The 15,072-nt window shown below is 42.9% G+C and overlaps 1 protein-coding gene across 1 annotated transcript; it reads left to right on the top strand.

Annotated features, from left to right (window-relative positions):
* Positions 1-87: 87 nt before the first annotated feature.
* ZNF660 (zinc finger protein 660) lies at positions 88-14,963 on the top strand. The gene is made up of 3 exons (XM_003256954.3): positions 88-458; positions 1,558-1,666; positions 9,457-14,963. Exon 3 carries the CDS (start codon positions 9,637-9,639, stop codon positions 10,624-10,626), a length of 990 nt encoding a protein of 329 aa, XP_003257002.1. The 5' UTR covers positions 88-458; positions 1,558-1,666; positions 9,457-9,636; the 3' UTR covers positions 10,627-14,963.
* Positions 14,964-15,072: the final 109 nt, after the last annotated feature.

Below are 15,072 nucleotides of genomic sequence, written 5' to 3'. Positions count from 1 at the left end.
GCTGCCAATAAACCATAGCTGATCCTGGCTTTGAGGCTGTATGACCCAGATCTGTAGAAGGAAAGATGACCTCTCTGCTCAGCAACCGGAGCTGGGAGTGTAACTTCAGGGAGTCTCAGCCTGAGGCTGGCAGCCTGGCCACCCAGTTGCTCGGTTTCTTTCCGCCCTAACCAAGCCCCCTGCCCAGCTTCCACCACTTCCAGGGCCCTACTCACATTGGCTGAAGTCGCCAAGCCCTTCCCTCCAATGATAGGGCAAAGCCCGGAAGGGAGGCAGGGCCAGAGCGTCTGCGGACCGCGCGGGGCTTCTGAGAGGCGGAGGGACTCCAGCCCGCGGGCACAGAGATGTGGAAACCTCATGAAGCCTAGAAGGGCCGGAGGGACAGGCTGGGAGTTAGCTGGGAGTTGCTGACGCAGTTCCTTCTGCGCTTTGTTCAAGATGTGGGCCTGGCGCTTTCGGTGAGGGGTGCTCTACAGTCTGACGTAGGGGTTCGGGCCGGGTTCTGGGAGCGTGTGGGAGACGCAGGCCGGGAGGCCAGGGCTCCTCTGCGGCTGCCTGCTGCTGAGATGGGCGCGGCAGCCAAGGGGTCGTTGTGGGCCTCCCCTTTCTCTCGTTCAGTGTTGCCCCTTTGTCCTGGGTCTAGTCTCCGACTCCTCGTAGCTGCTCGCTTGGACCAGGCTGGCCGTGGTGACAGCACTGTGTCGTCCCCGCTCCTAGGCAGTGGGCCGTCCGGGTAATAGCAGTCGAGTCCGGCCCAGGCTGTCAGAGGACTCCACAGCCCCTGAGTATTTGACTCAGATCACCAGTCCAATATCCCTCCGGTTACCAGTGAGGAACCTGGGGCCCAGAGAGGACGGCGGAGTCTTGCCCAAGGTTACCCATTCATTCATTCATTCATTCAACAAATATTTATTGAGCAGTAACCCAGTAGTGTGCTAGGTCCTGGGGTTTTGGTTGTGTACAGGGCAGAACTAAATTCTAGTAGGGGAGAAATGAAACAAACTTGAAGGGTTAGAAGCAGAGCCTGGGGATCTGGAGGGGGAAACACAAAACATATTTGAGGCTTAGTAATCCTAAGAAATGGGTAAACAGAAAAAAGGAACATTCTTTTTCTAGTGCTCTTTTAAAGCCTTGTTTCTTTCTGTCTTCCTAAAGACACTTGACTCAGCAAAGTTCTCCTTCTCATCCCCCTTGTGCAGACTTTCTGTGGAAAGCTGGATTGCAAAGAAGTTCTCCACTGCATTGTATTTTGCAGTTAGATGAGAATATGGAAGCTTTTAGATATCAATGGATCGGGTGAAAAGGGGAGGCTGTGGTGTGATGGAATTAGGATTTCCTGAAGACACAGAAGGCTTTTTAATCACTTACTAGCTATAGGGCCTTGGGCAAGTCACTCAATCCCTGGGAGCTTCATTCCCTCATCTTTACACTGGAAATGATCCTTCTTACTGCCCACAGTTCTATAGGAAGGGAAGTTACCCAAAGATGGGACACTGCCCTGAGTGTCCACTTGGAGTTCCGGGCACAGCGAACTCAGTCATTTATATCTGTTTACAGTGACTCAAGACCCTCTTAGGAACTTCTTCACTGAACTCAAGGAGGAGATCAGGCAAGATCTGTGCTGGGCAGATCCTTTGGATTGAGGCTGCTGTGCACAGGAATATGGGTGAGTCATTCCATTCTCTCCTGGGCAGGTGAGGCCTAGATTGTGAAGTTGGTCTGGGCACAGGAATCCTGCTTGTGGGCACCAGGGTTGAAAAGGAGCTTTTCTCAGTGGTATTTATCAAACAGGAGAAAAGCACTGAAGTGGGCAGGGGGCCTCTGGACCTGGAGGAGTAGAGTTTTGTTTCAGATGGGAATAAGGGTGATGTAGTAGAACTCAAAATTGGGTGTCATGGGACTTGGATTTGAGTCCCAGCCCTCCTCTGAGTTCCAAGTTTTCCTTCTGTATATTTGGATATAAGACTGGATAGACTGGGAGGTTCCTTCCAGCTCTGACATACTGAGAGTCTCTGAATAGTGGGACCAGGTCAATCTCTTAGGGAATTTAGTCCCTGAGAGACAGAATTGCCAAGAATGCAAATACACCATTATGGTGTTTCCCAGATAATATGAAGCACAAAAAGGACAAACATGTAGAGGAGGGATGGTAGTAGTGATGTGTGGATTTGGCTCTCAGCATCCCTATGTGCACTCCAGGTGTTAGAATCTTAAACTTGTTTAATTTACCATTTCAAATCAAACAACACTGACTGAGCCCTCTCTGTGTCAGACAGTGTGGTATCTACAGGCAAATCTCATGGGATCTGCTCTCTGAGGGCACAGAGCTTAATGTATACATGTGAGGAGGGACACAGACATACAAGCAATTCCAGTATAAGGCAAACTCTATTTTATAGATTTGTTATGGCATTTTTTGGAATACAGAAATTTTTATGTGTCAGATGTATCAGCTTTTTTACATGGTGTTAGCCTTTGTTTTATGCTTGAGGCTTAGGCCTTTCCCTGAGATCAAGTAGTCCCTTGATATTTTCTTCTAATTCTTTCTTTTCTTTCAATGTTTACATTTCACTTATGGATCCCTTGAATTTATTTTCAGGTATTCCCTCTTATTCCTTACTCCATTGCACCTAATCAATAACCAAGAACCATGTAACCATTGCTTAGAGGGACTTGAACAGGCAGATGATGCTAGTGAATTAAAGGAAGACAGCCTCCAAGTAAAGCCTCTCTCTCTCTCTCTCAGTAGGATTCTACCCTTTATGTATTTTTCACAGCCTGAAATGGATAGTGGTCCTAGGATTAGAACACTTACCTACCAGTCTCAGAGATTTGTGGGTTAGAGATCTGCAGGGCCTTATCAGTCCTCATACATTCACTGGCTGTCTGAGATTTTGCTTTTCTGTACAGTTGCCTAGATACCCCTAGTGTCCTACTGGCCCATGGCCTCATGTTTCCCTCCAAACTTCTCCAGCCAAGACCCTGCTTCCTTAGTACCTAGGAATTCTTCCAGGATTTCTGAGGGAATTTCCTATCCAGTCAGGCAGAAGGGAGCAAATAGGTTTCTTTTTGATCAAACTCTCCTCATTCGGCCCTCTTTGATCTCCTGTGTGGTCCTGCTTCCTCCTCAGCTCCTCCATCACCACCCTGGGCTTTCTTGCAGTGCATCGCTGTGCATTTCTCTTTCTCTCTACCTGCCCCTTTGTGTTAGGCTGTTCTTGTGTTGCTATAAAGAAATACCAGCTGGGCGCAGTAGCTCACGCCTGCAATCCCAGCACTTTGGGATGCTGAGGTGGGTGGATCACCTGAGGTTGGGAGTTTGAGACCAGCCTGACCAACATGGAGAAACCCCGTCTCTACTAAAAATACAAAAAATTAGCTGGGCCTGGTGGCGCATGCCTATAATCCCAGCTACTCGGGAGGCTGAGGCAGGAGAATCACTTGAACCTGGGAGGTGGAGGTTGTGGTGAGCTGAGATCATGCCATTGCACTCCAGCCTAGGCAACAAGAGCGAAACTTCATCTCAGAAAAAAAAAAAAAAGAAAGAAATACCTGCGACTGGGTAAATTGTAAAGAAAAGAGTTTAAATTGACTCACTGTTCTGCAGGCTGTACAGGAAGCATGGTGCCAGCATCTGTTCAGTTTCTGGGGAGGCCTCAGGAAGCTTTTACTCATGGTGGAAAGTGAAGTAGGAGGAGGCAGAGCATGGTGAGAGTAGGAGCAAGAGCAAGGCGGAGGGATATCACACACTTTTAAACAACATGATCTCACGAGAACTCACTATCACAAGGAAAGAACCAAGAGGATGGCGATAAGCCATTCATGAGAAATCTACCCCCATGATCCAGTCACCTCCCAACAGGCCCACCTCCAACATAGAAGATTACATTTCAATGTGAAATTTGGAAGGAACATCTAAATGATATCACTCTTCTAACCCAAATCCCTTTCTCAGTAAGCTTATCTGTTTTTTATTTTTAAAATGTGTTTATTTATTTTGAGACAAGTTCTCACTGTCTCCCAGGCTGGAGTGTGGTGGCGTGATCATAGCTCACTGCAGCCTCGACCTCCCTCAGCCTCCCAAGTAGCTGGGACCACATGCATGTGCCACCACACCTGGCTCACTTTAAAAAATTTTTTTTACCCAGGCTGATCAAACACCTGGGCTCAGGCAGTCCTCCCACCTCACCCTACCAAAATGCTGGGATTATAGGAGTGAGCCACCGTGCCCGACCCTCAGTAAGTTTATACATTTTCATGACTCCCTCTGTCTTCTCTGTCTTATCATTCTCAAATTTGCCTTCGTGATATATTCCTCTTCCCCTTGTCTAAAATGTTTCTGCATGTCCCCATCTTGCTTAGTGACACTACCATTCTTGGTATTCAGACATGGATCTGATGACCTTGGATTGTTTCCTTCAGTCCATCCTCTGTATTCAAAGGAATATGGATGTGTGCGTTATACATCTGGATGCGTTCCTGAAAATAGCTAGACTTCATTGTTCTCTGTTCTCTCATCTTGGATTAGGGGCTTGCTATCTTATTCATTTGTTCATTCATTCAACAAACATTTATTGGGTACCTACGACGTGCCAGACCCTCCATTATTCACCCGTACTGCATTACTAGTGTTGTCTCCTAATTCATTTCCCTTCCTCTTTTCTTTTTAACCCCCTCTAATCCATCTGGGCTAATCTTCCTAAAGAGTTCTTATACTAATTTCACTTTTGGGTAGGGTAATGCAAAATTTATTGTCCAAACAGGGATACTGTTGTGAGTTAAGGGGGCCACTATTAAATATGATGCTGGGATAGTAGGCTTAAACTAGCACTATTCTGGGAAAACCAGGATATATGATTGCCCTACTTGACATCTCTTGGATTCTTTACTTTCTGTTTCCCTCAATTTACTCCCCATGGGTTATCCCAGCTGCCTCTCTCCTCTGTTTTCCATTTCATTAAGCTGAGAAAAACGTGAATGTTCTGGGAGGTGGTAGAGGAGGAACTATGGGAACTAGGGGAAGTGCATGGTAATGCTTGAAAAACTGTATTGTTAAGTGAGAAAAAGAAGGAAAATAACAAGAGTGGAAAATAGCAAGGTACAAAAAAGAATATAGAATGGAGAAAGAAAATTAAGGATGGATTTCACTCTTCTGTTTAGAACTGGTTTCCCTTTGACCATCAGTTTATATCCATATTTTTCATCTTGTAATTTCAGTATTCTGGTTGGATCACTTCAGGCAGCTTCTTTCTTCATTTGTTCATTCCAACAACAAAAAATGTTGAGCGCTTACCATGTGCCTGGGACTGTGGTAGTGCTAGGAATACAGGGTAAGCAGGATGGACAAAATCTCTGCCTACATGAAGTTTATATAATATTATGATCTCCCATTTATTTTCATGTATACCAACCCTGTGTCTTTTTTTTTTTTTTTTTTGAGAAAACACTGCTTATTCTCCAGGGCTCAGCCTAAATTCTGCCTTTTTAAAATGCTTTTCTCCATCATTCCATGCCTTAGTAATTGCTCCCTCCCTTCCCTAGTCCCCTTCATCTTCTGCTTGGGTAAATCGTAAATTTGAATTTGCTCTCTTATTGTTTTGCCATACTAATCCATCATAAGCTCTTTAAGGGAAGTATGATATTTCATGCTTGTATTAGTCTGCTTGGGTTACCGTAACAAAATGCCATAAACTGAGTGGCTTAAATAACAGAAACTTACTTTCTCACAGTTCTGGAGCCTAGAAGTGTGAGATCCATGTGCCTTGCCATTTTGGTTTCTGGTAGGGGGCTCTCATCCTGTCTTGTAGCTGGCCATCTTCTTGCTAGGTATTCTCATGGCCTTTGTGTGTATGTGTGTGGAGAGAGGGAGAGCATGTAAGAGAACTTTCTTGTGTTTCTTTTTATAAGGACACTAATTCTGTTGGATCAGGGCCCACCCTTATGACCTCATTTAACCTTAATTAGCTCCTTAGAGGCCCCATCTCCAAATACAGTCACATTGGGGGTTAGAGCTTTAACACACAAATGTTAGGGGGACACAAACATTCAGTCCATAACAATGCTTCTTTAAATTTTCCCTGTGTCAGACCCAGAACAGGGATATATACAGAGTAGGGTGCTCATTAGTTAAGAGTTTAAGAAATGTATGAAGAAAAGAGAAGTTCCAGAGAAGATTAGAAATTGAAAAGAAATTCAGAAAAAACTATCAACTTTCTCACAGAACTTTGAAGGTGAGTTCACTTGCTCCACTGCTCTACATTGCAGTCCCCTGGCTTTGCACTGTTTTCTCCACCTGCTTCATCCTTTATGATTAGGAGAGGTAGCAGCAGCTGGATATGAGTGAGGCCAGGATCCTGGCAAGAATCCACCCTCCCTCACCATTCTCTCTTCCTACCCTTCATATCTTGGGCATGAGTTTGTGTGTATGTGCCTGTGTATGGAATCAGTGGCCACCCGCACTTCTGAGATGTGAACTCGAATATGTGCAGTTATCTTTTTGCCAGTCTCGAGTACCACCATTTGCTATCTCCCTTCTCCAGAAAGTGTGGCTCCATTTATCAGAAAGCTATGGGACATGGAAATCGGTCAAACTTTTTTTTTTTTTGAGACAGTCTTGCTTTGTTGCCCAGGCTGAAGTGCAGTGGCATAATCAGGGCTCACTGCAGCCTGGACCTCCTGGGCTCAAGCAATCCTCTCACCTCAGCCTCCTGAGTAATTGGGACTACAGGTGCACACCACCATGCCTAGCTAATTTTTAAATTTTTTGTAGAGATGTAGTCTCCCTGTCTTACCCTGGCTGGTCTCAAACTTTTGGGCCCAAGTGATCCTCCCGCCTCAGCACAAAGTGCTGAGATTATAGACATGTGCCACCGTGCTCAGCCCATCAAACTTTTTTGAATAGCAACAAGCAATACTGCACAACAGTTGCACTCCTGACCCAATTAACTCATTTGTGGAACTTTTGTCCTGGGAATATATTTTAATAGAAAGAAAATTTTGTGTGTATAAGGAGATTATGATAGCATTATTGATAGTAGTTAACTTCAAGGAACAACAGAAATGTCCAACGCTGGCAAAATGGTACGTAAATTACAAAGAATTCAATGATCATATGAAGATTAAATAGCAATGTGGAAAAACACGCATTAAAAAATTAAATGGAGGCTGGGTGCAGTGGTTCACGCCTGTAATCCCGCACTTTGGGAGGCCGAGGCAGGCGGATCACCTGAAGTCAGGAGTTCAAGGCCAGCCTGGCCAACATGGCAAAATCCCATTTCTACTTAAAAAATACAAAAACTAGCCGGGCGTGGTGGCAGACGCCTGTAATCTCAGCTACTCAGGAGGCTGAGGCAGGGAGAATTGCTTGAACCCAGGAGGCAGAGGTTGTAGTGAGCAGAGATTGTGCCACTGCACTCTAGCCTGGGTGACAGAGCGAGCCTCCGTCTCAAAAAAAAAAAAAAAAAAAAAAAAAAAAAAGTGAGGCAGGGATTAGGGAGATGTTGGTCAAAGGATACAAAAATTCTGTTAGGAGGAATAATTTCAGGAAATCTATTGTATAACATGGTAATTATAGTTAATATCAACATATTTAGACTTGAAAAGTGCTAAGAGAGATTTTAAATGTTCTTACCATGAAAAAATAATAAGTATGTGAAGTAATGGATATGTTAATTAGCTTGATTTACCTGTTCCATGTGTAAACATTTATCAAAACGTGTTGTATGCCATAAATATATATACTTTTTCATCAACTAAAAAATAAATGAAATGAACTGCAAGAAGTAGGATGCAAAATAATATCTACCATATATTTAATTGTCTAACAATATACATATGGGCAAGTCTATAAAGGAGGATAGTCATGTGTTAGTATCATGTAGTTATCTTTTTGCTTTCTTTTACATCCCAACTCCCTTTAAGGTTTGCCATGGTTACCTGTATGAACAGAGTTTCACGTCAAACCAGTTGGGAAATTCCTGCTTATTCTGATGTTTGGTTTTGTGTATTGGCACCCTTGGTTATGCTGCCCCTACTCTGACGCTTTTGCCATCATTAGATACTTTACTATTATGCCATGCAAGGTCAGAGTTTCGTCTGCCATGATTTAACTAACCTTATTTCCCAATTTAGCCTCTCAGACTCATCCCTTAAGTAGTCTCAGTCTGTCAGAGTGACAGCATGGTGAAAAGCAGACAGACTAAACTTGCATATAAAACTGGATCCAACTGGCCGGGTGCAGTGGCTCACACCTGTAATCCCAGCACTTTGGGAGGCCGAGGCGGGCGGATCACGAGGTCAGGAGATTGAGACCATCCTGGCTAACACAGTGAAACCCCATCTCTACTAAAAATACGAAAAATTAGCCGGGTGTGGTGGCGGGTGCCTGTAGTCCCAGCTACTCAGGAGGCTGAAGCAGGAGAATGGCGTGAACCCGGGAGGCAGAGCTTGCAGTGAGCCGAGATCACGCCACTGCACTCCAGCCTGGGCGACAGAGCAAGACTCCATCTCAAAAAAAAAAAAAGAAAAAAAACTGGATCCAACTACAGGCCAGCCCCTATGAAGTAGGCTATGATGTGACTAGGCTCAATAGTGGAAGAATTGTGTCACCACTTAACAAGATAGGGTTTACATGCAAGGATGTAGACTGGGGTCTAGTACCTGGACCTTGAGCAAAAGATGAAATCCTACTCACAACCTAAGACAGAATCCTAGTTGCTATTCTATAATACCATTTTGAGCACCTTTTACATACTGGCCACAATATGACTAGTACTAGGGGAATAGGTTAGCAAGAACTAAAAGCCAAACTGAACTAAAGTTTAGTCATCTTTCAGTTCACCTTTTCTAGGACCAGATTATAGTTGAGCCTGCCATTAGGAGTTAGATGGCTCTGAGCTGGGTGCGGTGGCTCATGCCTGTAATCCCAGCACTTTGGGAGGCTGAGGGTCAGGAGTTCAAGACCACCCTGGCCAACATAGTGGAAACCCCATCTCTGCTAAAAATACACAAAAATTAGCTGGGCGTGGTGGCAGGCACTTGTAATCCCAGCTACTAGGGAGGCTGAGGCAGGAGAATCACTTGAACCTGGGAAGCGGAGGTTGCAGTGAGCCGAGATCGTGCCATTGCACTCCAGCTGGGGCAACAAGAGTGAACCTCCATCTCAAAAAAAAAAGGAGTTAGATGGCTCCAATTCAGGGAGTAGTGGGTGAGGCAGGAAGGAACTAGGGTAGATTTTATATGATTCATTGCTTATTCTGATGCTGGACCTGCTGGGCTCCCCTCAGCCCCTGGCTTTCCATAAGCCTTTACATTGGCCTCTATATTTAACTACATTTTTGTCATCTTTTTGATCTGTTCCCCTGCCCTTGAACACTTACCACATCTTGTCCGTGGATAGTTCTCCTTCCTCTGGTACAGAGAATAGGTGACATGTGCAATTTCTGTTTCTCCTGTCAGATGGTGAAACTGGGACTGAGGAGGAGTTAATTCCAAAGCATCATTCCTGAAAAATCAGAATCATACATACTTTCAAGAGAATTCCACAGAGACGTTGCCCAGGAAGTCAAAATTTAGAAGGCTCCTCTGAAGGGAAAGAGAAGACTAGAGAGGACACTGGTATGTTCCAAGCAGGAGAAAATGAGGAGAAAGACAAGAAATTTCAAACATAAGACAGTTAATAAAGTACTCACAGAAGGGAGTGACCAAGAATCTGAAAAAGACAATAGTCAGTGCTATGACCTTACAACAAATGAGAGAGTTCAGGCTGAAAAGAGACAGTATGTATGTACTGAGTGTGGGAAAGCCTTTAGTCAGAGTGCAAACCTCACAGTACATGAGCGAATCCACACGGGAGAGAAACCCTATAAGTGTAAGGAGTGTGGAAAAGCTTTCAGTCATAGCTCTAATCTTGTTGTTCATCGGAGAATCCACACTGGACTGAAGCCCTATACATGCAGTGAATGTGGGAAATCTTTCAGTGGAAAGTCACATCTTATTCGGCACCAGGGAATCCACAGTGGGGAGAAAACTTATGAATGTAAAGAGTGTGGGAAAGCCTTTAGTCGGAGTTCGGGCCTTATATCACATCACAGAGTTCACACTGGAGAGAAGCCCTATACTTGTATTGAATGTGGGAAAGCCTTTAGCCGTAGTTCAAACCTTACTCAACATCAGCGAATGCACAGAGGAAAAAAAGTTTACAAATGTAAGGAGTGTGGGAAAACATGTGGTTCAAATACAAAGATTATGGACCATCAGAGAATTCACACTGGAGAGAAGCCTTATGAATGTGATGAGTGTGGAAAAGCTTTCATCTTAAGGAAAACCCTTAATGAACACCAGAGACTTCATCGTAGAGAGAAACCTTACAAATGTAATGAGTGTGGGAAGGCTTTTACTTCTAATCGAAACCTTGTTGATCATCAGAGAGTTCATACTGGGGAGAAACCCTATAAATGTAATGAATGTGGGAAAACCTTCAGGCAGACTTCTCAAGTTATTCTACACTTGAGAACCCACACTAAGGAGAAACCCTATAAATGTAGTGAGTGTGGGAAAGCCTATCGGTATAGCTCACAGCTTATTCAACACCAGAGGAAACATAATGAGGAGAAAGAAACCTCATAAATAACAAATATTGTGGGTAGTAGGGCTGACTGCTGCTTTTCTAAAAAGTAGTTCTTTAGTATCAACCAACTCTACTTCTAAGAAAATAATTAGAAGTAGACAGAGATTAATGAAAGGGATGTTCGTGGCAGCATCATATATGACTGAAAGAAGGAAACTAGATTTTCAACATTACAGGGTTGAAATGAATGATGAGCTATCCATATGATGGTTCTGCAGCCATTGTAAACATTTTTAAAGACAATTTAATGCCATGGGGAAATGATTTGGATAAGATGGAAGATAATGACATACAATCCAAAATTTAAAAAAATATTTATGCATAGGAAAAATTGAGAAGGAAGTAAACCAAAATGTTAACAGTGATCATCTCTGGGCGATAGGATTATAGGTGATTTCTATTTTCTTCTGTATACTTTTCTATGCTTTCTAGATTTTCTACATGAGAATATACTAATTTTATATGCAAGAAAAAAAGCACAGTATTTTTTAAATGCAATGAAGACATGCTCATTTTCACTCAGCAGTGTTATGAAAGGCACATAGTATATAGAGCCCGAAGCCCTGGGATTGCACCCTGACACTGGCATTTAGCAGCAGTGGAACCGTGAGCAAGTCCCTTCCTTTTAGAGCATGTTTCCTGTTTAGTAAAATCATAAACACTGATCCATTGTCTTTTTTAGTTTTAAGACAAGCTGACTTTAGAGTTGTCAACAAAATATATAATAACACTGTTAGGTTAAAATAACACAGCAAAAATTCACTGAACCCTCCTTTCCCACAGTTCTGGAAGGATCTGCAGATGATGGAGAACTACCTAGGCTTCGTCTTTTCAATTATGTCTACACAACCGGAAAAAAATGAAATTGAAACAATTGTAGACTCAAAAACTTCAGATACAGTCACCAATTAATATAAAACTAGTGGGAGACTGCCTTCACATGGTATATAGAGCTTAAAGTCTAAAAGTACAAACCTTGGGGTTGGAGAGATCCATGTTCTAACCCCAGTTCTACCATGAACTAGCTTGTCAGTTTTGGACAAGTCACTTAACTGCTCTGAGCCTCAGACCTGTGTGTAAAAAAGGAATAATTACCTACCTTACAAGGTTGTTGTGAGGATTAAGTGAGTAATGCATGAAATATATGATAAGCCAGACACATGGTAAATGATAAAATCTTAAGTGTAGGACATTGGAGCAGTGTTTCTAAACACTTTAGGGAGAGTGATTAAAGAGAATTTTTGTGTAAGGTAGTACTTAGGATATTTTCAGATGTATTGAACAGAATACCAAGTACTAGCAGCCTAGACCTTAAGAACATTGATGGATTGCTTAAGGGGAAATCTAGAGGTAAGCAGTGCTATGTTTGGTTTGGCAACTCAGCACTTCATCAAACTTCTCTCTTAACCCCATAATTTTCAGCATATTGACTTTCATTTTTCGTAACCTCATGGTGGCAAGACAGTGGCCACAGCTGCATCTTGCCTTCACACAACTCCTTCAAATTGGGAAGTGGAAAAGGAGCTGAGGCTTTCTCATCTGGTTTCTTCCTTTTGTCACTGAGAAAAATCTTTCCCTGAAGAAGGGAGGGAGGGGTGTTGAGCAATCAATACAACAGATGTTTTCTATCTTCCTCTGCCTTTCTTTACGACCAGCCCTCCTTGAGAGTCTTAGCCCATCTTCCACCAATATTTAAAACATTTTTAAGTGCTTAGCTCAAAGTCAATCTGGAACACTTAGAATCTCCCTATTTTTAACTCAGCCATTCCTCTGTGTATACAGTGAATCCCTAAGCCCACTGCTATCTGTCTTATGCACATAGTGAATTAGTGTTTGGGGAATTTTTGATAATATGTTATTTAGTCCTCCCACTATTATACAAGAAAATTGAGTGTCATTGAGGTTAGGTGACTGGCTAGTAAGTTGTCGGAGCCAGGATTTGAGCTCAGATCTGACTTTGAAATTCATGCTTTCTTCATTATACCAAAGTGTCTCTGCCCACCATGGTGGTTCTGTATGTGAGTGGGAGACCAGTTGGTGTTTTCCCGGGTAGCTGCCTGTATGAAAGGTGATTGTATCACAATTATTTGATATTTGACCATGGTTTTATAGGGAAGATGCTGTCAGTGTTCTGTGAATGAGGTTTATGGCCTATCTCTGTACCTCGTAATTTAGTTTTAAGGCATATATATTTCTTTCTTGCTGTTACTGGAAAGAAAGAAGTGAAGGGTGAAGGTTGTATATTTGTGTGAAAAAAAATTACTGATTTTGTCCTATTTTGATAGGATAGTGGTTTGCACATAATTTGTGATATAATAGTCCTTTGCGTGGTCATTCCAAGCAGGGTTTGGAGGGCCTGGAACAGATTTGCAGCATTCATGGGACAAGCCTGGTATATCATTCCTGAGTGGAATTGTTGATGCTTTATATATTGATGAGCAGATATTCTCTGACCAAAACATTTTTTCATCACCATGTCATAGTGCCTAAAACTCTTTCTTTAGATAGGCTTTCTTTTTTGTCTTAGAAGACTATGATCTTCAAGAGTATATATCTTCAAGGAAGGATATGATGCCATCTCATACCCAGAGTTCTGAATATAGGAGAGCTTCATATTTCTTGCCCCAGGCAAGTGAGGATTATAGTCCCTTGAGGAGGCCATCACCCATCTTCTAGGCTAATACCTGCCTTGAGCTGTAGGAATAAACATTTGACAACGGGTCCCTGCATCCTTTCAGATAAACATTCAGCTATAATTTGAACTGATCACCCACCTTTCTCCAGGAGTCTCCCAGGGTTACCAACTTTTACCTCAGTCAGAGTTTAGGCATGCAGCTCTTACCATCCTTTCAAGCCCTTTAATAATACCCTCTGGAAACCAGGAACTGTCTCTTTGAATGTGTTTTCTTTTTCTTTCTTTCTTTTTTTTTTTTTTTTTTTTGAGACGGAATCTCGCACTGTTGCCCACGCTGGAGTGCAGTGGTGTGATCTCAGCTCTCAGCTCACTGCAATGTCCAGCTCCCAGGTTCAAGCAATTCTCCTGCCTCAGCCTCCTGAGTAGCTGAGATTACAGGCACCTGCCACCACGCCCGGCTAATTCTTGTATTTTTAATAGAGATAGGGTTTCACCGTGTTAACCAGGCTGATCTCAAACTCCTGACCTCAGGAGATCCAGCTGCCTCGGCCTCCCAAAGTGCTGGGATTATAGGCATGAGCCACCGCGCCTGGCTTTATTTATGTATGTATTTATTTATTTATGAGATGGAGTTTTGCTCTTGCCGCCCAGGCTGGAGTGCAATGGCGCGATATTGGCTCACTGCAACCTCTGCCTCCTGGGTTCAAGCTATTCTCCTGCCTCGGCCTCCCAAGTAGCTGGGATTACAGGTACCTGCCACCACACCCAGCTAATTTTTTGTATTTTTAGTAGAGACGGGGTTTTGCCATGTTGGTCAGGCTGGTCTTGAATGAATGTGTTTTCTTCACATTCTTGTCCCAATGGAAACTTGGCTGTTCCCCAAGGGCAGTGCTTACTCTGCATTCCTAAATTGCTAGTTTATGTGTCTCTCAACTCATGTACTTCTCTGTACTGCCATTTCTTCTCTCTTCTCCATCAGAAACTCAGCTCTATCAGTCATGGTTGCATACACATGTAGTCCTAGGTACTCAGGAGGCTGAGGTGGGAGGATCACTTGAGCCCAAGAGTTCACTGTTACAGTGAGCTATGATCACAACTTTGCACTGCAGCCTAGGCCACGGAGCAAGACCCTGTCTCAAAAACAAAACAGAACAAAACCAAAAACCCACAAAAACCCAACCCAGTGCTTTTGCAATATACATCACTAAACTACTGTGTATTGCTCATTCTTGTTATTTGGTTTCTTGTCTACTCACATTTATTCACTTACAGTTTTAGTACCCTGAATATTCCTGAGGAATATAAAGAGGCAATAATTTTAGCCACAGACATCCTGGTTATATAGAATTGCTCCTGTGTAGAATAAAAATATATATGCTCTTTTTAGTTGAGAGGAAAATACAAAAATCTCATTTTATATAGCCTTGAGTAGAGGGCAATATGTAAGACAAAAAATTCTGCTTAGAGAGGGAAGTGTCGCCCTGGACTTAGAAATCTTTTTTCATAGATGGTGTGTCCTGTGTTAGGTCTTACTTGGAAGAAAATTGAAGTAAAAAACAGCTGTAAGTAACTGAGTAATTAGGATTAATTAGTAGCTGTTGAATCTAAATCCCTTAAGACTAAATTTCATTGCAGCTCTGTACCCTCAGCAAGACTTCCTTTCTTGATTGTTTTTTCCATTTAATATAAAATTTAAAAGATCCCCATATTGTCAGGTTGTTTTTAGTCGCCAGACTGTCTTTAATAGCCTCTGATGTTATAAAACTGGAGTCATGAAATTGTTTCACAGGAAATAGTGATAATTCCTTCA

Source organism: Nomascus leucogenys, chromosome 4, assembly GCF_006542625.1.
Source record: "Nomascus leucogenys isolate Asia chromosome 4, Asia_NLE_v1, whole genome shotgun sequence".
Classification (NCBI taxonomy): domain Eukaryota; kingdom Metazoa; phylum Chordata; class Mammalia; order Primates; family Hylobatidae; genus Nomascus; species Nomascus leucogenys.
The sequence above is the reverse complement of the archived record's forward strand: the minus strand, read 5'-3'. Positions and strand labels throughout refer to the sequence as shown.